Genomic DNA, 25,969 nt, shown 5'->3' with positions numbered 1-25,969 from the left:
AATATACTACTTGCTCCCAAATCCTTGTCCTAGAATCTAAGGGATTTGAGGGGCCCCTAAACCAAGACATCACAGATAGCTCTTACTGGAATAAAGTGCTGGTAACTGTTAACATTTTTTTCCCTTTTTTGACGGTATTTTTTATCTTCTCTAATACACTGAAAAGTGAATACGTGAATCCAAGGGAAGACCTTTGTTGATATGATGGGAAGAAAGCTGATGATGGACTTAGATTTGGTGATAAGAGCAGAATCCCAATATGAGTATCATGTTAAAAGATAGAATTTTTTTTAGTCTGTGAAAAGTCCAGTAGTAATCTGTAAGACTTTTTCAGTTACTTCTTTTACAACTAAAATCTAATTAATTAATCCTTTCTTTAAATAACTAGCCTGCAGCCTAATAACATTGGCACCTATTTTAATTATAAACCCTGAACGCATTTCCTCTTTTAATTATACTTTTTAAGTTCCCAATTGAAGCTGGAAAGCTTCAAATTAACTTGGAGAATACAAAATTTAAAGTCACAATCTATTTAAAGACAATTCACCCATACATTTCTCTCATGAAAACTAGATAATAAAAATGAAACTGGAATTTACCTATAAAGATGAGTTTCATACTATTTGTTTTGGTGAAGGCAATGAACGTTAAAAACTCTCTTTTGTTTCTCTTTCTACCCAGCTAGTTTTTCTTTCCTTATCTTTCTGACCTCAAAATGTGGATGACTCCAACGTTTAGTCCTCTGACTTCTATTTCTCTCTCTCTGCCCTATCTGATTTCATCCAGTCTCATGATTTTAAATTTCTATGTTAATGCTCCCAAATTTACCAGGATCCACCTCTACTAAGGAGACCACTTTTCATTCCTTCCACCACTATTACCCCAACCATTGTCATGTCTCACTCATGTTATTTGAAAAGGCCTTCTAACTGGTTTCCCTATTTATACCCATGCCCAACTGCAGTTTTTTCTCCAAACAGCAGGCAAAGTGGTCCTTTGGAAAGTAATTCTTATCCTGTCATTCCTCTGCTCCAAACTCTATAAAGTTTCTCATCTTATTTAGAGTAAACGCCAGTCCTCACCAAGCCCTAAGATGTCCTATATGACTGTAGTTCCTGAGTCCCACCATCTACTACTGTTCTCTCTTTTACCAGCTCCACTTTGCCTCCTTGGTTTTCCTCAACCACATCTTGCAGGTATCTCTGTCAGGGCCTATGCCCTTGTACTTCCTCCTATTCCTATCCCTCCCTCGAATCTTTCACCCTCAAAACTCCCTTATTAGATAGACTTCCCAAACCACCTTGAATAAAATAACCATCCACTGCCCTAATCACTCTCTGTCCCCTCAACTCAGCTTGGGTGTCCCTCATGGTACCTCATCACCTGACATATCTTTATGTGCTTAATATGTTTATTGTTTGTCTTCTTCACTGGACTGTCCAATAGTAACATGCTTCCAAAAAGGCAACATCTCCATTTATCTTTTTACTGGTCTATCCCCATGACTAAAGTAGTGCCTGTATTCAGTAGGCACTCAAAAAATATTTTTAAATAAATTAAAATATAATTTTAATAACAAAATGCAAACCATTTACATCAGGAAAGGCTGTTGGCTGAGAAGCAAGCAAGAAAATATTGTCAATTTAACCCAGGTAAGAAGATGAGTTAGTTCATGCCAAGACAATGAGCAAAAACACCGACTGATTCGTCTTTGTCTAGACACATAGACAGATAGATAGATAGATAGATAGATAAGATAGATAGAGATAGAGATGTATATACATATACACACAGATGTATCCTATTGCCTACTGAATGTCTCTCTTAGGAGATAACCTCACAGTTGCCCTAGAACAACAAATTATAATGCTATAGCAGTCATATTGAGAAATAAGCAGTGACATTTTAGGGGAATACACTGAGGTAATGAATGCATTGTATGTACATTTAATTTCAGTTGCTACAAGTAATTTTCAAGACTTACAGCCTATTTCCCAGCTTCTTTCAGTTCTTCCAAATTTGAATGTCACCAGTATGTACTGTGTCTGCCAGTCTCACTCCTCACGCGTACAATCTCCCCCAGGAAACTGACTTATTACCTCCTATTTCCTTTATTGCTGGATCACAAGGGTCCAAGCTGCTGCAAGATCACTCAGTGATTCCCATGAAACCCAAAATAGTGGGAAAAATGGCTCCCTCTGATTTAAATATAAATGCCAGTATTCATTTTCAAGGATGTTTCAATTATCTAATTTACAAACACAATTTGAACAAAACATGCTTAACACTTTGGTATACAATATATAAATCAAAAAAATATCCAAATAAAACATGAGGAGAGACTGTTTTAACTAACAACATTAGCCAGAAATTGTAAGATTAGACGCCAAAGTCTAAGAGGTAGTGGCTGATAAATGTGTCCACTGAGACCGTCCATAACATACAGACAGAATTCCATTGTAAAAATCGACTCCAATACCACACTCCCCCACATGACACCCTTCCATTCCAGACAAATGAAACCTTGTAAAAGCCTGCTGTTAGCTATAACCAGGCTTAACAAAGAGGTTTGCAGTACCAGAGACTTGTAAATACACTTTTGTAGAAGTATTCCCTAAATTTTAGGAATGTAGCCTTCAAGAGGTAAAGAAATGGCTTTGAATCAAACAGCAGATTTACCTTCACTTTTCCAGTAGCTTTACAGCCTGCAGGTATCGAGGAAGGCATGTTTTTTCCATAAAAAATCTGGGATATTTCATAAAAGGCTTCAGAAAAAAATCCCAAATCTGTAAGGACTTCTATCTTTAAAGGAAAGAAAAAGAAATGAGATTTTAAAGTAAATGATTTGTGTTACTTACAAAATAACAATTTTAGAGAAAAGTCATCAACTTTCTGAGTTCCAAAATTTCTGCTTAATACTGGCAATGCCGTCTAAACTAATGCTTGGTAAACACAGTGGATGGAGATGTATGTGTTTGTGTATAAGCTAGTTTACATGTGCAATAGACCAAGAAGCTGATAAACAACAGCAGGCAATTGTTCAAAGCAATGGACATTTATCAGATGTGGCTTACTTCATCAGAGGCAAACACAAAACATAGCAGGCATAGAAGGGTTAAAAAAATAACTAAAGTTATTTTTTGCTCCCATAGTGAACTATGGCTTAAAAGAAAAACAAAACAAAAACACTCCTGATGTTCTTTAATACTCTGAGCAAAGTGAAACAAACCAGGAGATGAACTCTACAATGGATCAACATAGAGACAACTATTTGCTTTGTCCCCATGATTAATGGACACTGTCAATTTTAAAGACATATCCTTAAAATTAATCAATTGGTGACTATGCATTGTGTGTGGTTCAATTTGAATATTATCAAGCAAGACTTTCAATCAGGAAATTATGGGAAGAAATTTCCTGAACAAAGTCATTCAATCATTCAACATGTTTATTGGGCACCTCTTATGTACCAAGCCCTCTTGGATGTTACGTTCCTTCCGGATGTGTATTTAGCTAAGTTTAAATGATACATGAAGATCTACACAGTATTATAAGGGATGGAGGGTAATGACAAAATGCTACTCTCAACATTCCAGTCAAGGAGGACTTCTCTGAGAAGACATACAAGAAAAAATTGGGGAATGACGTGAGAGAGAGAGACATGTGGAAAATCTGCTGAAGAAACTCAAGCACAAAAGTCATGTGGCTATAGGAGCAGTCTGGGAGTCCTGGGGTGCTCAAGGAAGAGCCTTGTGGCAGGAATTTAGGGAGAGAGGGGAAGAGGGTTAGGAGGTAGTTATGAATGGTGGCCTGTAGACCAGAGTAGGAACTTGGAATTTTATTCTCTGTGTGATAAGAAGGTATTAGAGCATTTTGAACAGGGCATGGTCCTAACCTGACTTACATCTTGCAAACTCCAGTGATTGTTGAGAATAGAGAAGAGTAAATTGTGCAAGCAGGGAATGAAATAGAAAATTGGATGAAGCTCATATGCATAAAATACACATACATACACATATACTTATTATCTCTTTTCCACTAAGCACCACCCTAGGAATCTCAAACCTACATAAATTTTAAAGAAATAAAAAGAAGGTAAGTTCGGGGTAAATAAGATGTGACAATAACCTGAATAAAACATAAAAGGTTTGGGAGAATATTTTCAATGGAGAAGAGAAAACTGCTTGTCTATCAAGTTGCATACTTTGGTTCTTGCCTAAGATACCTTGGGCTGTAAACTCCCCAGTACCATATAATATCAAAGTAGGCATTAGGGAGTCATATGAGCTCTTTTAGACTTCTAGATGAACATTTTTTTTCTTACCCCTTGCAGGAAATGCTGTGCAAGGTTAGTCTCTTCTGGTCTTGGCTGTGAGAAGGCTGTAACATGAACTACCTGTAACTGCGAAGCCTACCTCTGGTTTCAGTTCATCATACCAATCTGGCCATTTGAAAAAGCAATGGCAATAATAATGAACATGTATTTTCAGAAATGGCCAATGGTGTGAACATAAACAAGCCAGATGGAAGAAAGAACTACCCTTAAATCAACCCTTCACTCGCACAAATACAGAACTATCAGTACCCGTCCCGTGAATGCTGGATGTGTTGAGAGTAATAAATCTTTCAAAATGTTGGCAGTTCTAAAGTGAAGCCAGACTGGCTGATCATAAAGAGGTCTTAAAGCTTTCCCTGAAAGACACTAGTGCACAACTGAAACTTAACAGCTTGATCTATTGCTGTTTGACTTGTCAGAAAGTATTGTTTGCTATTTCCTGACTATGACTTTTCCCTCTTCCCACTCACTGACCCCAGTTTACTTCAGAAAGGTCAGGCCAACTCTACTCAAACAGGCTGTCATTTCTTCCTCTCTATGATGCATCAGTTGCCCTTTTTCATTGTTTCTGTCAAAACCCTAGTCAGGTTTATCTGTTCTACTATGCCAGCAAGACACCATTTCCATCTTGCTCTGCTCCTGACACTGTTACCAGATACATCTGATCATGTCCTTCTTTTGATCAAGATTCTGCAATTCATTCCACCTCTCCACCCAAGGCTGCAGAATACAGTCCACAGTTCTTCACTGGCTTTGAAGCTACTCTAGTACAAAAAGCTTCCAAGTGCTAACAATCCAATAAAACACAAACTTAGCTAATAAAAAACTTAGGTCCAGATTCTATCTTTCAGTGCCTCTCCGGATCTCCTTTTGACATGTTACTAACGGTCACTGCAACCCTTCCATGCTTCTCTTGCCTCTAAATGACAGACCAGAATAAAACTGTTACCTAGTTCTGATTTCATAATCTCCTCATTTCTCTCACTGTTCAGCCTCCACATTATGCTTCAGTTTGGAAGTCAGGACTGGGCCCCCTTCATGGACATCATGGACCACAACATGCACCTCTGGGAGTCTCATACAACCTTCTCCCCACTCAAAACCTCCTCTCTGGCTTCACTCAACCACCACTGCACACTTAGAGTCAATGCTGTCTCATCTCCGTATCTTTCTGCCCAGAATGTTCCCTTCTTCCTCTCTCCCGCTGAGTTACTTCTGCTTTCTTCACCAAATATTACCTACTTAGTAAAATCAAGAGACCCAAAGCCATTTTCCCTCTTTCAAACTCCAGAAGACAGTGCTCATCATATTCATTTGGAAACAATCAAGGGGCAGATGCACATGATATTGTTTTGTGTATACATCCTGTCTCTCACTTCTTTATAAGCAAGAACCATGGGTTACATTTCTTTAATTAGCTACTAACATAGTGCGTTTATATAGGAGATACTCAATAAATGTTGTTTCAGAGGTAAAGCAATAAATGTTTACCAAGTATCTTCTAGGTGAGTTCCTACTAAACACTAAAAAGTATGGACAGTAGGCCCTTGATAAATGTCTATAGATTTTAATTTCAATTCAATAATTAATTACTGAATATCAATATGTGAATTTATTTCTCAATATACAATAGGAAACTAAAAGATGAATGTGATACAGGCCCTAACCTCAAGAATTTTGCAATTTTGAATAGAGCACTGTCTTGAAAAGACAGAGAGAGAAAAGTTATATGCAGCTTTTAAAAAAAGTGTCACTGGAAATCAAAAGCAGGAGAACTCTTAAGAGTTCACTAGGTCAGAAAGAGTGATCCAGAAATTTTCATGCTGATAAAAAATCATTTATTCCTGAGTTAAAATATATTCTCTTAATAGTTAGCACCAGAATTCCTCTTAGGGAAGGTATTGTCTTTATTTAGAAATAGAATGCAATGGACTATTTGGGTCTGAAAACACAGCCCAGAGACAGGATCCAGATAGAGAGAAGAGTTCAAAGGGAAGTCTAATTTTCTCTCATTATAAAATGAGAAAGCTTTGTGGAAGAAGGGTAGAAGGTATTTCCAAAAAGGGACAAGGAGGGGTAAGCCAGTGGTGTGTTGGAGCCCACTTACTTCCAAGGACAAGAGGAAATTGTGCACATCTTGTCTCAATTCCACATTCAGTAATGCCCTGTTGGTAGGCTGAAGTCAGCCGTAGGGGGAATATTTGTACCATGGAAACTGAAAATGCTACAAATCAGGGCTTTTTTTTAGAGTGAGGTGTGAAACATTTACCAGCACACATCTGATTAAGCCATGGGATGAGAGGCGAAAGCATGAGATGTTGGCTAAGAAATATTTTAAACTCAGACATGCCAAACATTCTATTTTAAATTGTTTGTTTTTGCCTCAACTTAAGTTTTCCAGTGTTCCAAATTTTTACTAAGTCCAATACAAAAAGACAGGCCTTGGGTGACTGTGTTGTGTATGTCTGTGTGTAAGTGAGTGAGTGAGTGTGAGTGTGTGTGTGTGTGTGTGTGTGTGTGTGTGTGTGTGTGTGTTTGTAAAATGGGAATTAGGGCTGAATTCCATAGTCAAAATGAGGAGGTGCAAATCTGCTGGATGTTGAGGTGATCCACGTACAAAATGGATTCAGCAGAAGTGGACTATGACCACAGCTAAGTAGGAAAATGGGCAGAGAAAATGAGGTGCTTGAAGTACCCACTCCACATGGGGTTGGAGCCAACTGCATATGACTCTTGAGGGCAGAGAGCCTCACCTGACTTCTAGGTTACAGAATTAGTTATAATTCAGCATCTGTGTGTTTTGTCATGTCAATTGCCTATGCAATGAAAACTTCTCACATATCATGATATACATAAAGATCCTTAGCAAGAAGTTCACAGAAACTTCAGAAAACTGACTCATTAGTCTCCACTCAGAGACCAACATTTCAGAAGTGGTGATTTCCAGGCTGACTGATGCTGGGTGAGCCTTTTTCCTGTGTGTAGCTCTTCCTCACCTTACCGCGGTCCAAGCATAAAACGATCTAACCATTCTAATTACCTCTCTCTCATACTTTATTATAATAACGGGCAGAGGTTTTTTTTTTATGTCAGTACACCATATTATTATCAGCTTATTATTATGAGTATTAGAACGAAATTCATTTATGAAAATATTTTATAGTTCAAGGATATCAAATATCTTAAAAGTTTGTAACATACCTTGAGGATCCTTGCTTCTAGATTTCTGACTAGGTCTTGGCAAATTCCAGAAACAAAATACTGATACAATGCAAGGAGAGGCAGAATCTACCAATGGTAAAAACATTTTTTGATTTAGAACATGTTTTATCAAGTTAACAACCTAAAAAGAAAATGTAGCCAAATTTAATGTAGGAGATGTTATGTAAAAGAGCAATTGATTTTGTCATGCTAGGAGCCTCTATTATTTGGCATAAATGAAACAATCTGCCTAGCATAAGCTTCATGATTTTATGAGAACTTCAAAGTGCCACCAGGGGACTTTTAGATGCCGCTTGGTACCCAAAACCTAGGTTTTGAATGTCTTTAAGCATGGAAAAGTGAAAATCCAACCAATTACCTTCCTTGAAAAAAATTAACTTAACATATATATGAATCACTGAGGCCTGGAGAAACATTCTAGCAAATAAGCTATCAAATAACTTCAAAATTCAAAGCAAAGGAACTCACGTCCATGTCCCCAACTCTTTCATCTCAATGGCTGCTGCTATTTGTCTTCAACTGGAATATCTCTATCAGCAAAAAAGTATTTTATAGCATGCCCATTATGTGTCAGGCACTGTTGAATGACAACAAAATCTAACCGGTCCTTGCTTCCACAGAGCAGATAGTCTACTCATTACCCACACGTACTCTTCACATAATATTTTTATTTGCCTAGAATTAACCCCAAAGTTCAACTCCTCTTGAAATCTCATGGGTGAAAGCTTACAAACCATCAATATTTGAGTTGATCCCAGCCACCATCTGGCCAGAGTCAGATGTTGAGGGGATAGGTGTTTGCTTAGACTTCTGAACAGCTTCTGATCTCATCTGAAAACTGAAGTTCCTACAACTGGGCCCTTCCCCCACTGAAGAAAGATAGAGCAAAGAGGACTTTTGGGATCCCCATTATTTATCAAACTATTTCCCATGATTCCACAGCAAAAGGTCTCATAGCAAGTTTTATATGTGACAGCAGTCTCTTTACCCACTGGGCTTCTTCTGGAGGGTAGTAATAATACAGAATAGAAACTGTTTACATGGTGCAAGTTCAGCTAAGGAACCTCTAATTGTCAGTCAACTGGCAGCTGCTAATAGCAATAGCTTTTTAAATGGTTTAGAACTGATCTTAAATGATTTCAAACATAATACTTTTTTTTTTACAATTATGCACAACAAACATAACACAATATCTTTTTCTACAATTAATGCAGCACAAAACAATAAGATTTGGCTATTACCTTTTAGGTTGTTTCTTTTCTTTAGTAAGGAATAAAAACACACCACTTTATTGCTGCCAATTGCTCAATTATTCAGAAAAATGTTCTCAATTTCTTAAGCTTCAGAGAAAAAAAGTCTCATTTCTTTTCCAATGCAGTGATATGTATTATATATGAATATGACTAGGCAGCTAAAGGTTACCCAGGGGATAGAACTATTTTCTAAATCCAGAAATGAATCCCCTTAACAATGAGAGGAGCACCATTTCGTTATCTTTTTCTAATAAACAATTTCTTGCCAAATATGCCAAGTGTTAAAAGCATTTATCAATCTCTTCACTTTAATACGTGGCTTTATAATTTAATAACTCATATCAGGGGGCAATAAATCTTTTCCCTACAAGAAGAGAGAATGAATTCAGAACAAGAGAATAGAAAATATATAGGAAAAAAAGAAAGTAGGTATGAAAACTATCGAAGAAAAGGAAAGAACGAGAAAAAGAGAAAGAATAGGAATTCAGAAACAAATATGGTGGGGAAGAGATACAAAAGTAGAGGAAAGAGCATATGAGAAGAAAATAGGAAAAAATGAAATAAAGGAGAAAAATATATAATGACCAACAGGTAGAAATACTAATTTATTTTTTAAGTGCAACCAACTTCAAATTTATGATCTACACGGTTACTTATTTCCCCAAAGGAAAAGAGAATTGCATGAGGGTTTTGAATGTCTTAGGATATTAAGAAGTATTTGTCTTTTATTTCACAGCTAGAATCTGTTCAGTTCACAGCTGTTCACCTAGATGTACCCTTAACAGAGAGAAGACAAGAAACACAAAGATCAACTTATCTCAACAAAGAAATACTCGCAGCTTTGGTACTGATATGACCTGCAATGACTTAATGCAATGAGTTACACGTACACTAGACTGCTCTGTTTGAGACCAGTGAAACATTCTAAATCAATTTCCCCCAATGTCTTAAGAGGGGAAAAGAAAGGTAAAATAATAGAATAAAAAGAGAAAAAAACCCAACAGATGTTGACTTTGTATCCAAAATGAAACGCAAACGATGTCAAAGAAGGAATATGAATTAATATATTTCATTTTGAGCTACAGGTAAACATCCTGAATATAGGGTTAAAGAGTTAAATGACGACTGAGAGACCATCAGCAAAATTTGAATGGCATAAAGTATAAGGCAAAAAAACCAGAGTGAATTGAGATTTGTTGATTTTACACATTACTTACTTTTAGATTTTGCTTAGCAAAGTGCAGTTCACGTATAACGTAATACAGACTTGCAACTACAGAGCAAATGTCAGCCCTGTATCTGTCCGAGAAGAGCTCGATGCCTGGGAGAAGCTGAGTGATTTCATACTGAGCATAGCAACGTTCCGCTTTGGGGTGTGGAAGTGTGGTTCTGAGCAAACCCTGAAAATGGAAACGGGTGAAATGAAGAGCAATAAATTGCATGTTTAACACTGAAACAGAAAGATAAGTATGTGGATTACTTCCTAAAGTGCTTAGCATATGCCTAGCAGACTGTATCTTGTAATAAATGGTAGTTATTGTTAATATTATCATCATTATGGGTTCAAATGCTTTTATCATTTAAGATGGGCCTTTTAAATTCCACAGTAGTTGGATACTTATTATTTTCAGAAGAAATTATCATTATATTATCATTTATTGAGGTCAGTTTTGTGTTGGCCACTATTGGTAAATTCTTTATAAACACTACCTCATTTACTCCTCATTTACCTTGCCCCTACAAGGAAAGATTATTACCTCACACACGATATAATGGAGGCTTAAGCAATTAACTTATTTGAGCTCACACAGCTAATGGCAGTAGAAAGAAGATTAAGTCACACTTATTTAAATCAAAATAAATATGTTCTTTCCGCTATGCCAGTCTACAAGTAGAGGAGATAACAAGTTATTTCAGAAGTCTAAATTAGGCAGCAGTAATTCTGAACTTTTAACTGAATTAAGCAAAAAGATGAATTGTCTAATTTCACCAGTATGTCTTAGGTAATTTATATGGCCAACATTGTATTTGATGCTGTTCCGGAAACAACACTGGTACACAAATTTGAATTTTACAGTTAGGAGTGCTTCTTATGTTAAGTAATTAACATTAAATGATGACAAGTGCATTATGAAATTATTTTAATGTATATATCAGAAAAGAATTTTAACCAGATTGTTCATTAAATTTATCAGGTACCTACTCTAAAATACTACACAGTTGTTTAAGTTTTTAATTTTACAAATATGCTTTAAAATCATAAAGAAATTAACAAGTGTTTAAAATAAATGCCACCAGCTTTCATTTTAGGTATAGAATTACTGAAAAAGTATGTCCATAGTAAGCAAAAATTTAATTTTTCCAATTGCTTATTTTCTAAAACATGAACAGCATTCTCTTCAAGAACAAGCAGTATATAAGGAGTCGGTATCAGATTATCTATCATTCCCTTTGCACACCTGCCTCTTCCACCTCCTGTCTTTAAAGCACAAGCAAGAGGTGCACGGAACATAAGAAAAGTGAAAAGTCTGGCCTTATATTCAGAGAAGGCTTTCCAGAGATCGCATCTACCCAGATTGCATAAACTATCAGACTCGTCTGATACACAGAACAAGGGTGTCCACCCTTCAAAGTAAACAGAACCTTTAGTAGATTGCAAAGGCCCCTGGCTACATCCCTGCATCTCAAAATGTCTTGTATTTCAGATAAAAGTTCCTTTCTTCTTCAGTGAAGTCAAACCAAAATTCTAAGAGCTGCCAACACTATAGTTCTGTAGTCTTCAACTTATTTCTTGCTTTCATTATATGGTATACTTCACATCATGCAATAGAGGAAAACTTTAGTTAGAGATGAGGTAACCTAAGGCAACCATTTGGAGTCAGACAGGCTTCGCAGCTCACTAGCAACACAGTCTTACTAATGATGAGAGACTCAGTTTCCCTATCTGCAAAACTCCTTCCGGAGTCTAAAGGAGAAAGAGACCCTGCTGAATATTCAAGGTGAAAATGCCGCAGGGGTTCAGCCAGTGAAGGAAAGACAGGCTTATGCTATTTCATCAAGGTCCCGTGCGATTTTCCTACCTATGAGTTTTATGAATATGATAAGCCACTGCACTTTTTTTTTCCTGACTGAACAGCCATTACTGTAGAAAGCTATACATAAAGTGTTACCTGAAAGAGTAATGCAGACAAAATGCAACAGTTGGTTCTCTCGTCAACCTCTGAGATCTTAATAAATCTAAATAACAAAAAGAAATGGGTTCATAGACAATTTTCCAATAATAGTTTTATATAAATACATCTCTAATACTCACAGATTTTCTAAAATTAAAATAGTCTTTGTGATTCTAAGAGTGCTATGCTCTCATATAAAATCTAGAATACAGAAATTTATATATACACACACACACACACACACACACACACACACACATATATAAAATGAAATATCACCAATAATCTTACCACCTAAACATGATTGCTGGTAACATTTTGGCTAATTTTCTTCTGGAAGTTTTTCTTTATATATAAATTGTTAAATTTTCTCTGTAGATCAAAATACCATGCATGTTTTCGCCCACCATACTCTATAGGAAAGCTAAAAATGTGATTGGAGAGGTGAAAGAAACCTGTACCTCTACTGCCTCCATACCTTTAAAATTTCTCACATTATTCAAGTATTTAAAATATTTGTCAGTGCTAACTAAGTGTAAGACACTGTGATGACTTTCACATATGTTATGTGTTATATGTTATGTGTGGCAGGCTGAATAATACTCCCCACTCCCTGCCAAAGAGATGCATGCCTTAATCCCCCAAATCTACGAATATGTTGCTTTCATGGCAGAAATAAGTCAATCAGAGATTGAAAAATATCATATGATTTCACTCATATATGGAATTTAAGAAACAAAACAGATAAACATATGGGAAGCAAGGGGGAAAAGATAAGAGGGAAACAAACCACAAAAGACTCTTAACAATAAAGAACAAACTGAGGGTTTCTGGAGGGAGGTGGGTGGGAGATGGGCTAGAATGGGTGATGGATATTAAAAAGGGCACTTGTGATGAGCACTGGGTGTTATATGTAAGTGATGAATCACTGAATTCTACTTCTGAAACCAATATTTCACTGTTATTAGCTAATTAAAATTTAAATTAAAAGAAAGTAATAAAATTGACCTTATATTGGCCCTAAATAAAAAAAAGACTACAGAGGTGATTAAAATTAAGTTTGGGCTCAGTGTAATCACAATGGTCCTTACAAGAGAAAGGCAGTGGAGTCAGAGTCATAGAAGAAGAGATGAACACAGAAACAGAGGTCAGAGAGAAAGAGGGAGGGAGAAAGAGGAAGATAATAGGCTGCTGATCCTGAAGAAAGAAGATGGAGCTGTGAGCTGAGGAGGGCAGAAGGCCTGCAGAAGCTGGAAAAGACCAGGAAGCAGATTCTTCCCTAGAGCCTTCAAGAGAATAGCACAGCCCTACCAATACACTGATTTTAGGACTTCTGACCTCCATAACTGTAAAATAATAAATCTGTGTTGTCTTAAGCCATTAATTTTGTGATAATTTGTTACAGAATTAGGAAACTAATACAATATGTGTTATGAGCTAAATTGTGTGTCCCCCTCCCAAATTCATATTTTGGAGACCTAACCCCCAATAACTTCAGAATATGACTGTCCTTGGAGATAGGGCCTTCAAAGGGGGTAAGTAGGTTATGATGAGGTCATTAAGGTGGGCCCTAATCCAGCATGACTGATGTCCTAGTAAGAAGAGGAGATTAGGATACAGACATGCATAGAGGGAGGGTGATGTAAGGACACCGTGAGAAGACCACCAGCTACAAGCAGGGAGAGAGGCCTCAGAAGAAGCCAACCCTGCCAACATCCTAACCTAAGAATCCAAGCCTCCAAAACTATGAGACAATAACTTCCCCACAAACTGGTCCTTCATTATGGCAACACTAGCAAACTAATATGGTGTGTCACATAATTCTTGCCACCAGTTTATAGATGAGAACACTGAGGCTCTGAGAGAATGAGGAGCCAGCCAAGGACCCCAGATTTAGGAGGGGGCTCTCGAATTAGGCCCAAGTCGGCCTGCCTCCACACTGTTAGTCTTGGTCCCATACCAACTGATCACTTGCTCAGTCATTTGTTCCACAAGTAGTTATTAAATGGCAACTCCATGCCAGACACTCAGGAGACCCTGGTGAACAAGCAAAGATCTGTGTCCATGTGATGCCCCCACTGTGGGGGAGGGGGTTATAGGAAGAAGAGATGGCCATAGATAATACACATCACAAATAAGGAAAGTGTGTAACTTTGTATGGTATGGACATAGCTGTCCACGTATCCCATGCGTCTGAGGCATGGTGCTCTACACGGACAGGTAGGCACCCCACCAAAGGAAGCTCGCCCCATTGTGACACTCACTGAGCTATCTTTGCTGATATGACTGCTCCTTGCAAACATCCCCAAATGCCAACATTTGACAGAAATTCCTCACTATAATCTTTGGAACCTGGAGGTAAATAGCTATTGGTAGCATTGGTAAGCGAGCTACCAAACTCTTTCCATGTATGCAGCACATCTTGTTTTCTGAATATGTCATCAAGAGCTTGGCACCAACATTTAAAAGCAGCCCTAGAAGAGAAACAGAGCATCAAGCAATATGTTTTCTGAGATCTATGTCATTAAATCTAGCTTCCAAAAGAGAAAGCAAATGCACTGAAGAAGCATTTTAATTAAGATGTTAGAGAATGAATCTATACCATTTATGCTCATAACTTTTTCTCTCAGGCAGCATTTGAAGAATAAAATGTAGCAATGGGATATAATCAAAGAACTAAAATTCATGAAAAACAGTATTTTTTCACAATAATTGTAAATGTTTTCAAACAAACAACCAAAGTTTTCCCTTGTTCTACTGGCTCCCAGAAATCTACCTTTTCTTTTCAGCAAAGATGAGAAGGCTTCCCAGTTCATGCAATGCCTGAACTTTAAGACTTCTTTTATTGCAGGCTTGGAGAACATCTGTATTTTTAATCAAGCAAAAGAACAAACGTCAGTTCCTAGGAAATACCTTCCTTACAGTCTCAAGAATATTCTAAGCTGCATCATTCCTTAACTGTGGAGACAAGCAAACTGCAAGCTAACACTGCCTTCACATGTCTTGTGATCCATATACTGAAAGAGAGCAAATGATATTCTATTTACATAGTGGAGTGAGAGACTGGATCTAAGAGATAGGAAACATGGAGAAAGTAGAATAAGAGTCAGGCAGGTGGAAATGGTGGAAAAGAGAAATTCAGAAGAGGCGTGCAAGAGAGAAAGGGCGGGGTGTATATGGAAATGATGTGGGTGGCTGGACTATGGTTTTCTTGGGAGTGTGAAGAAGGAGATAGTGGTAGGGTTATATGGAGGCGTCTAGATGCCTGGTGGAAAAATGTGGATGTTATTCCATAGCAGATGGGAAGCCTTGAAGGGTTTGTTTTTAAGGAGGGATGTGACAAGATCACAGCATATCAGATTTTTCCCTTTACCCAAGTGCAAAAAAAAAGCACATCTTTAATAGCATCTGAATTTGGACAGGGTGGGGGAGTGGTTTCTGCTAAATGCATAAATCTCCAACGAAATTCAGAGATGTCTAGCAAAAACAAAACAAAACGAAACAAAACCCAACCAACGTGGCAGTGGTTTTTAATGAAGGCAGTGCTGTCTCCTACAGGGTGTTTTAGAAATCTGAGGAAGGTTGTTAGTTGTCACAATGGGGCATCTCCCGGCATTTCATAGGTGAAGAACAGAGACACTGGATTGCCTGTAAGGCACAGAAGTTTTCCCCCACAATTAAGAAAAAAGGTGAGAAACCTATATATAAATTGTCTGAGTCTAACCTCTAACTGCATTTTACACATAAATCGGTCATTTTTGTATGTTTTCAGAATGCTCTGAATTTCCCAGAAATGCAACCACTCACTGTAGTGCTTTGTTTTACCTACATTTATTTGCCATTTGAGAAAACCACTGTCACCAAAATTAACAGTGCTGACAGTACTTGCATCACCAATACAATAAACTTGTATCAGTCTGCATTTGTAGCTGTAACATTCATGGCGATTCAACAACACAGGATATGAACACCTGATTGCTTCATTATACTTTCTAGTGCCTGAGCACCTAAGTGCCACAAATAGATTCTTTTATTATAAAATAGCATTGTGTACCCTTTATTTTATATTTAGAGCTTCATATTCATTGTTCTAAATAACATGTGTAGAAAGATTATATTAAATATACATTTCATTCCAGGGAGTAAAGGGGGAATTACTAAATGTCTGTTACAAAAAGGGGAGGGAGGGACGTTGGGTCTACAAGATGCACTGCGTATATACTGATGAATTTGTAGCAAAGCCAAACCAAGCAGAAAGACAAAGAAAGTGTGATCAGCTAGGGCAGAGCAACAAAACACAACAGTGGTCACATTCCAAAAAGCGGTTCGCAGATTCAGTCAAAGGAGGATCAGCAGAAGAGTGACCTTGCATCTCACCATGGTGACAGCCAGGGGGGGAAAGTGAGGAAGGGGAGGAGCTGGAAGACACTGCTCCATCACTGCCTACAAGATTCTATATTCAAGCCCTCTCATCTGACTTTAAAAAAATTCTTTTAATGTTTATTTATTTTTGAGAGACAGAGAAAGACATAGCATGAGCAAGGGAGGGCAGAGAGAGAGAGGCAGACACAGAATCCAAAGCAGGCTCCAGGCTCTGAGCGGTCAGCACAGAGCCTGTCGCAGGGCTCGGAATCACGAGCTATGAGATCATGACCTGAGCCAAAGTCGGAAGCCTAACCAGCTGAGCCACCCAGGTGCCCCTCTCTTATCTGACTTCTAAAGGTAGCATTTCAGGCCCAGATGCAATCTCAACATTAATGCAGAAGATCACACTAATCTTACCAATAGTTTCATAATAAGAGGAAATTACGAGTCCGAGTTGTGAATAGGGAAGTTTACTTTTTTCCACTGAACTGAAAACTCTAAAGTGTTCCTGAGAGAGGTCAGGGGGTGTTGGCATATGCATCTCTTCTGTCCCCAGGCAAAACTCCACCTTTCCAGTGGTAAATTTCTCATTGTTTATTCCTCCTTTATCTCCTAAAGTCATGGGAAAAAAAAAACATTTTTAAAGAAATTCAAAAAGGAGAAAGAAGGGAAAGTGATGAGGAGGGGAAAGGTAGAGGAAATGGACAGGGAAAGAAAAGGAAAAATTCTGCATATATTTGAGACTTCTTTGCAGTTTGAGGGACATCGTTTCCTTAAATTTAGCATCTAGTATCATTTCTGAGGAGCCCAGGTATGTGTGGACAGGCTCTCTGCTCATGTTATTTCGTAAAGAACACTACGGAGGGGCAGTGTGCCAGAAAGTGATGTTGAGATAATGCTTTGCTTCTCGTGGGGATTGGTGGAAGTTACACGGTTTGGGTTTGCCTTTTTTTTTAAGGGCTTCTGACAGTAAGATGTTAGTTTGCCTCTGGGGTAGAGACCTCTGGGATAGAAGGAACACATAGTTAGTTCTGACCTAAGGGGGGAAAATGGAAAAGAATCAGTCTCTTTATAAGATCAGAGAACACACAGGAAAAAAAGGAAAACTATTCTAGGGGAAGTAGTCGAAAGCTGCAGAGAAAGAGAAGCCAATGTGAAGTTTGAAGTCTGCAGCCCGAGGACTGGGATAAACTGCTGAGAATTAATAGCAGGTGAGGTTCAGGGTGAACAGGTCTAATCCACTCTTAGGAATTGTATTTGCTTGTTTTTATTCATGCCCTTAGCCATTATTAATATATGCCATAATTGAAAGAAATTGAGACATGATATGGAGAGCTGATTTAATATGAGTCTATAGACAATACAACCAAAACCTGTGGGTACGTGCTATGGCAAGTGCTTTTTGGGGGGGGAGTGGGGGCAACAACAAAAAATACATACACACATATATACACACATAAGTAAAACTTCTGTCAGTGATTGTAAAGAAAATAAAATTGGTCAAATTTCTGAAAGATCAGTTCAGTAAATATTAGCATGTTAGGTATACATTTAAATCTATTTTTAATAACTTTAAAATACAGTTATTTTAAGATTATTAATTTAAGTTTATTCTTGAAGTTTATTTTTATTATTCCAATAAATTTAAACAGCAAGGATTGTAAGCATATATTAATATTTTTACCACATTTTTAATAACCCAAACATACATAAGTCAAGATTTTTCCCCACCTAAATTTGAGTACATTCTTCCCCTCTGGAGTTACCAATTAACCACTCAAAGCCCTGCTTTGATTGGGCTCACAAATCAATACATGTTGAGGAGGCAGGAAACAAATAAATGTGATGTGACCAATGATAGTGAATATCTTGTTTTGAGCTAAAAGAAATCTCTAAGATCAAAATCTATGGTATTAATAAGAAACCTTATTGATGCTTATGTTAAAATGCATCTATTTCCTTGACACTGATAAAGTAGGGTTTTGGCAGAGTTCTAGTTAATTCAGTATGAATCAATTCATCTACTTACGAAAAAAATTTTTTAAATGACTATAGCACCATACTTGCAAAGAGAAGGGTAAGAACATAGATGTATAGAATCAAAAAATTAACGAATACTCTTCCTGCATCTACTCAAAGGAGTATGCCAGTTTCACAGAAAGCATGAAAGCAGATGAGTGAAACAGTCTTTGGTTAGGAATAAACTGTGAGGGAGAAGATGTGATCCACTAGACAAGAGGAAGAAAGTGAGGGGCAGCAGGGAGTGGGCATGTAAGTGGGGGAAAGGAGGGGTCTATGGCAGAATCTGGTAGAGCCACAGGGTCGTGTTCTCCCTTCAATAAAAAGCAAGGGGTATAGAGCAAGGATTTTACCTTGTGTCTGTGCAAGGAATAACGAAAGCAATTTTCTGCTGTGTCGGATTGATCTGCTATCATATTTGGATTTTTCCAAAGTCTGTCTAAAACATCGCAAAGTGTCTGTCACGTCCACGGGCACACAGATGAGCTCTTTGGCGTGGCTATATTCTGAAAGGAAAGAGAAGAATACCGGGGGATGAAATGCTGCAGCAAGCCAACTAGTAGCAAAAGACTTTCTAATTCAGAGAATGTCTTGGTCCCAAACTAAAGCTGCTAAATTCAAAGCCCCCAGGTCTGCAGCAGGTGTTTCAACGTTCAGATCAAATTTTTGTGGTATATTTGAAAGTTCTTTAAAAAAAGAAAAAAAAAACTTAGAAAACTTTTGATTCCTATGAAATGCAAATAACTTTAGATCTTGCCAATTTTCCTTATGAAGCCTCCTACTTTTTCTTTTGCTGATCATAAAAGATGAAATAATCTACTCCTTTTCAGCAGCCTCTTCAAAGCAGAGGTGCCTTGGGAAAGAGACGAAAGGAGGAAACAAAGAAGCTTGGATGGGTAAGTGCTCTCTTAAGAGAAGGGAAAGACAGGTTTCTAATATTGGAGGGTGCAGAGGAAAGGAAGACGAGGCCATAAAAGGGAGTAGAACTAAAAATAGCACTGAAAAATGGCCACAAAGAGCGGAGAGTTGCCACGAGGTCCCCGGAGAAGAAGTCCCCCTGGTCAGGAACCAGGCTGCGGATTTTCAGCCATACACTGTGAAACGGGCACACAGGAAAGAAGGAATCCACGCTTCCGATAAAATAACAAAGGAATTTAGTTCTTCAACAAGTTGAACAGGTGAATGGTCCCTGTAAAATCTGCGGACTTGATAGTACAGCAACTTGCAAGGCAATGGGGCCACAGGAGGCTAAGAGGTATTACCTTTGCCCTTGAGAGTTCACAGTTTAGCTGAAGAGATGAAGCATTCTGACCCCGGAGTATTAGACTCATATTTACAGGGAGTTCTTGGTTATGTGCCAAAACGAGGGAAAGAAAAGAGAGATCAGCATAGGGAGGAGAGGCTGTGCAAGAAAGACTTCATGCAAGAGAAGATATGTCAGTTGTGTCTTAAAGGAGAGCAAAGATTTGATTAGGAAGAAGGAGGCAAGGGGGTTGAGGTAGTTAGAATAAGAATAGCTGAGGTCGATTGAGCATTTACTTACACTATACCAGGAACTATTCTATATAATTTACTCTGATAGATTCATCAAATCCTAAAAACAACCCTAAAAGGTACATACCATGATATCCTTATTTTACAGAGGAGGGAAATAAGGCACAGAAAGTCCGGTGGTTTCTCCTGGGTCACAGAACTGGTCTGTGCAAGGATAGATATGGAAGCAGGAGTCAGGATGGCAAGTCAGGGCGCAGTGAGATGACATGGCCAGTCCTGCTGAACGAGGAGGGGTTTTCTGGAGTCCTGAAGCCCTCCCTCTGTAAGTCGCCTGCATCCTTTCTAATAAGGAGTACAGGAAGGGTCTTGAGCAGGACAAACAAAAAGAGACTGGTATTTTAGGAAGAGTTAGCAGATTGTAATAGAAAGAGGAGGGTGGCAGCCTGCCTGGTGGCTGCTGCTAATAAACCAAAGCCACCAGGCTGTGGAATATCACCTCCCGGGGCCCTGCCTGTTGCTGCCACCATTCCAGTGCCAGCCTGGCCTTCCTAAGGATGGACATTTTTCAATAAAAATACCTACAGTACTGTAAGAAGAAGGAGAAGGAGAAGGAGAAGGAGAAGGAGAAGGAGAAGGAGAAGGAGAAGGAGAAGGAGAAGGAGGAGAAGGGGAAGGAGAAGGAGAAGGAGAAGGAGAAGGAGAAGAAAGATTAAGGTTGGTAGCTGAGAGACTGAAGCTACACCACAGATATTGTGATTTGAATTCAACTAAGATGGTAGCAATGGAAATGAAGGAGGGACACAGGGAACATTCCAATGTTAGAAGTGACAGAAGAGTGGTCAATTGGCTATGTGGCAAAGAAAAATTTAGGAATTACCTCTTCCCTGTCCTTTCCAGGTCAATGACCTTGCTTCCTGCCTCACTGGAAAAAAATTAAAGCAATACAAAGGGATTTTCTGCAAACCCCTACCAGTGGTTCACGTTGGTCGAGAACATTCTTCCCTCAGATATCCCCATGGCTTGCATCCTCAGCTCCTTAAGGTTATTGCTTAACTGTTAATTTCTCAGGAGGCCTTCCTTGATCACCCTATTTAAATTGGTGATCCCAATCTCCACATTTCTTTTTTCTCCACTGCATTCATCATCTACTGATGTGTTTTGTTTGTTTATTGTCTCCTGCCACGAGAATGCAAGTTCCATGAGGGCAGAGATTTTTGTCCATTTTGTCTGCTGTTATCAACCCAGACCTATAACAGTGCCTGTTGTGTGATATGTGCTTGATAAATATTTTCAAAGCTAAATGGCTGGTATTAACTTTATTAATAATCACTTCTATGGATCTTAATCTCAGTTGATTCTCATAACACCTTACAAATTAGTAGAGATAGCTATTACTCACACTTTACAAAGGAGGAAAAGTAAACTTGAGGGCATCAACTCGTTTTAAGCCCTTAGAAGACATGAGAGACAACCATGGTCTCTCTCTCTATGACCAATTTCACCCTCTTGTCCACTTTGTTCTGCGCCCACCATTTTTTCTCTCAGTTCCCCATTCCTCTACCCACGCACAGTCCTGCATGATCCAGACAAGGCATGCCTCCGACCCCCACTCTTACACATAACGCCCTAAAGATTATAAGGTTCCTGTTCTGTGTTTTTCCTACAAGAATTCATGAGCTTGGCTTTTATCTTTTTCTCCTTAAAGACTGAAAGGGGAAGAGCTTCCTTCCGGGAAAGAAGTTAAGAAAGCAAAGGAAAAGGTGGAAGCTGGAAGCTTTCATGTAATATTATTTTAAGACAGTTATCTCCTTTAGGCCTTACTTTCCAATCTCTGTTAAAATTGGGATGATAATATTTACCTCTGAGTATTACTGTTTTAACCTGTGTCAAGTGTCTAGCATAGTGCCTGGCAGGGAGTAAGCATTCAATAGACGGCAGCTACATATTGTCTGTTAGTCATATATTTTTAAAATATATATTGAGCACTTACCAGTAGTAGGCACTCTGCCAGTCATGGAAGAGATACAAGTGAACAAAACAAACACATGCCTTGCTCTCATGGAGCTTTCATTCTGGAATAAAAATTTGCAAAGGCATCTGCTGTCTGGGACAATCAGAAGGACAGGAGGAACAGGAGATGTTTCCAATCTTTAAAATGTGAGGCCTCAATAAAATCATCCTTCCACTTTTTATCAAATATCTGCTTATAAATCATTCCTCCTTGTTTTTTTTTTCCTAAACTACATTCCAGTTTGTTGTTTTTTTTCTCTTTTTCGAGCCCTAGAAGACTTTTTTCCTGTGCTCTAACTAGGATTCTGCTGGTGTTTCTGTGCTATCAACATGCGATAACTAGTGAAAGCAATAAAGACACATCATTAGCTTCGGAGGCTTGTCCATACTTCCCCGTCTCAAGTGGGAGTTCCTCTCTGAAGACTTCCATGAATAACTCAAGAAACTATTTCAAAGGCACTAATAACCTCAACAGTTTGAAGTAGGTTAGAAGAAAAAGAAGGAGAATGAGAGGAGGAGGGTGAGAAAGAGGAGGAGGGTGGGTAAGAAGGAGAAGGAGGAGAAAAGGAAGAAGAGGAGAGGACGAGGATGAAGGAAAAAAAAAAAGAATTGCTGTGTCTCTTATTGTACTGATGTACTCATTAAAACTGAAGCACCAATGACTCCTGAGAGATAGGTTCACCAAGGAAGAACCCCTGGGAGTGATATAAGATTGAGCTGCTTTCTACACATATGATCTTTTCACTCCAAATGCCCAGAGGCTGTAATAAAACACAGCTGCCAAAGGGTTGAAAGTTCCAACATACCTGAAGACTGAAGAACCCTATCAGAGATAACTTAAATACCAGTAAGGTCAAAACTCAAGAAACAGATCCTAGACAGAATGCAAAAACAGCTACAATAAAAGGCATATTCACAGAGTCATCTCCCCTGTGAAGCTTAACAAGCAGGCAAGTTACTCATCCATACAAAAAATAATCTATAAAGTGAGGTTTTCTCACTTCTTTACATCCTACAGAGACTACACCAAATTACATATGCATTATTAAATAGTTAGAGGGAGAATAGAATGCTGTTAAATAATGAGAACACCAAATGTTTGTAGGCACTGGAGCATTACAATATCTGTTCTGAAGAATTAAATGTATCAAGCATTACCACCCAATGCTGTTATGCCAAAAGAAAATCTATGATGTTCTAAAGCAGCAATCTGGTGTGGAAACCATCAAGAGTATACTTGGTCTTTCAAAAGTATTACAAACATGTTATAAGGACATACATAAGACCCATCATGCTTATAAATGTGTTAAAATGATCTAAGTTCAGTACACTGAAAAAAAAAATCACCATCCTAAAAATTGGTCAAATAAGCCCAAAAGTGTGGGCCAAAATATGCTCCTAGTCACAAAAGTCCTAGAGTGTTATAAAGAGCTATAAGTCTGATGTCAAGATTTTAATGATAATGGGTCAATGTAAAACTTATAATTAGTATGCAGGATCATGTAAAAACTACCATACTACTACAATAAGTCAGGATAAAGTATCTGTCGCCCCATGACCACTGACATATGGCAAAACTTTTTTGAGTGCTATCAGTTTAGAGGAGAGACTAATCTGAGAGGAGACAAATGGTGAACAGGCCAGGTAGTTTAGTGGAACGCGTATGGGCTGAGCAATTAGACAGACTAAGGTTTGAATCATAGTTCCTAACTTACTAATAACATTTAACTTTCTCATCTGTAATGTAAGCATAATAATATCTATCTCTTAAGATTACAAAAACTTAAAAAACTAATGGCTATAATGTGCTAAATATAGTGCCTGGCCCAATTCATTATTACTGCCATTATAATATTTTTTAGACTATATTCTTGCTGTAGTCATTGCTCAAATGGACTATACCTCCACCACCACTGAGAATTAACCCAAATAATCATGGTAGCCTGAATTTACCTTCCTTCCTTTCTGTTCCACTACCCACCATCTTGCCTTTCCAAATGTAAGTTTAACAACAAGTAGGCAAAGTGCTTTTCTGACATATTGAATCCATCATCAATAAGACCTACTGGCCACACAGGTCTAGAATTTTGTTAGGCATGTTTTTCTTAGCCCTTAGGTGCTAATTATCATTTTTGATAATAAGCATTTTTGACACATTTCCTCACATTTGTTGCCCATTCTTTTCAGGATGGAAGGGATAATATAAATCACATTTTGAGTTATAGATCCCAAATTGAGGGATCTCCAGAGGTTTGACAGGTATGATCAAGAAAAGAAGAACATAGGGGCGCCTGGGTGGCTCAGTCAGTTGAGTACCCGACTTCGGCTTGGGTCATGATCTCACAGCTCGTGGGTTCAAGCCCCGCGTCAGGCTCTGTGCTGACAGCTCAGAGCCTGGAGCCTACTTCAGATTCTGTGTGTGTGTGTGTGTGTGTGTGTCTCTCTCTCTTTCTCTCTCTGCCCCTCCCCCGCTGGGACTCACACTCTTTCTCTCTCTCAAATAAAAATAAACATTAAGAAAAAAAAAAGAAAAGAAGAACATATACTCAGGACAAATGACAACCTCATTAGAACTCCATTATTTAATGAGTATGAGAGGATAATTTGATTTATCATTAGAAGTAAAACCCACAAGTTTGTGGTTACCAATTCACTCAACTGCAGCCTCCACACTGCTCTGAAGCCCTTCTGTCTTCCTTTTATTTCCCTCAGGGTCCAGGTCACTCTTTCACATTCCTCCTGAAATCTCCCACCCTAGCAACCTTGGCTATGCCCTCAACCCCTTGCTTTATTAAGAAAATCTTCAGAACCCAATGAGAACACCTTCAACTTCTGCCCTTACCACCTATAAACATTCCTGTGTTTGGGCCCATTCTCTCCTTCCATTCTGCCCATCCTCTCAGTATGGCTCCTCTAGAGGGTAAATGAGCGTTATCCCTCCTGCCTTGGAAACAATCATGGAAGCTTGTGTCAAGATGGAGATTCTATCAACCTATGATGAGAAGCAGCTCAGTACTCAACCCCACTGAACACAGTGGCATGAGCAATAAAATGGACTTTCCCTTGTGGGAAGCAATAAGATTTGGGGATTGTTTATTACTACTGTATAGCATGGCCTGTTCTGGATGACTCAACTTCCAAAGTGAAGCCATCTTCAGGTCTATACTCCACATAACTCTCCCTGAGTGACCTCATACAAGCCCCTGATTTCAACCGCCACCACTATATTGATGATTAAAATACAAATCTGCTGAGGGCTTCACCAGTCTATCTAAGCATATACTAGATAGTTCTACTCAGTTATCATCCTGGCACCTCAAACTCAGTAATTTCAAAGTAGCTTTCTCTCACCTGCTCTTCCCTTCACTTTCCCTGTAGTGTGAAGACATGATATCTATCTAGCCACCCAAGCCAGAAACCAAGGCATCTTGGACCCCTCCCTTCTACGGATAACCAGTATAGAAACAGTCCTGTGGACTTCTTCAGCCTTTCTCCCATATCTGTCTACTCCTCTATTCTCGCTGCCTGAGTCCAAGACTTCATTACGCCTTTTACACAAGTTAGGCGTACCCCCTCCTCTGCTTCCATGTGGCATGCTTTCAATTGATTCCCCACACTGCTGCCTGAGGTTCTGTCAAAAGCACAAAAATGATCATTTATTTCCTTCTTTAAATCCTTTTAACTAGCCCCACTCGGCTCTCCAGGTAAATCTGAATCTCTTTATCCTGCCTTCTAAGACCCTCCTGCCAACCTCCCTAACCTCAGTCTTCGCCTTTTCCTTTTTACGTTAGCTCCACTAAACTACATGCACAGCGATGCTGTTTACTGTTGCTTACAGCAGAAGCAGCAGGGGTAGTCATAATATGACAGATCTTATCACCTGATACTATAATCTCTGGCTTATTTATCAGTCTCTTTCAATGGGTTGTAAATTCCAGTGTAATAAATCTTTAGCCTCACTCAATCTTTAGTCTCTTTGTAATCTCAAGACCTAGTACAGCACTTACCACACAGTAGACACTCAGTAAATGCTGAATGACTGAATGGCCACCTAACTGATGCACTAAATGAATGAATGATTATATACATACAGACAT

General features: G+C 38.5%; 1 protein-coding gene across 3 annotated transcripts in view; it reads right to left on the bottom strand.

Annotated features, from left to right (window-relative positions):
- Nucleotides 1-25,969, bottom strand: part of CFAP54 (cilia and flagella associated protein 54) — a 291,595-nt gene that overhangs the window by 105,209 nt on the left and 160,417 nt on the right. For all 3 annotated transcript variants that reach the window (XM_045463273.1, XM_045463270.1, XM_045463272.1), the window contains 8 exons: nucleotides 18,722-18,874; nucleotides 16,767-16,961; nucleotides 14,761-14,848; nucleotides 14,249-14,458; nucleotides 11,982-12,048; nucleotides 10,029-10,211; nucleotides 7,538-7,624; nucleotides 2,680-2,802 (listed from right to left, as the gene is read on the bottom strand). In XM_045463273.1, the coding sequence (XP_045319229.1) occupies nucleotides 2,680-2,802; nucleotides 7,538-7,624; nucleotides 10,029-10,211; nucleotides 11,982-12,048; nucleotides 14,249-14,458; nucleotides 14,761-14,848; nucleotides 16,767-16,961; nucleotides 18,722-18,874 (1,106 nt within the window). The remainder of the gene's footprint in view (nucleotides 1-2,679; nucleotides 2,803-7,537; nucleotides 7,625-10,028; nucleotides 10,212-11,981; nucleotides 12,049-14,248; nucleotides 14,459-14,760; nucleotides 14,849-16,766; nucleotides 16,962-18,721; nucleotides 18,875-25,969) is intronic.

Source organism: Leopardus geoffroyi, chromosome B4 (assembly GCF_018350155.1).
Source record: "Leopardus geoffroyi isolate Oge1 chromosome B4, O.geoffroyi_Oge1_pat1.0, whole genome shotgun sequence".
Taxonomy (NCBI): domain Eukaryota; kingdom Metazoa; phylum Chordata; class Mammalia; order Carnivora; family Felidae; genus Leopardus; species Leopardus geoffroyi.
This window is presented reverse-complemented; position numbering and strand designations above follow the sequence as displayed.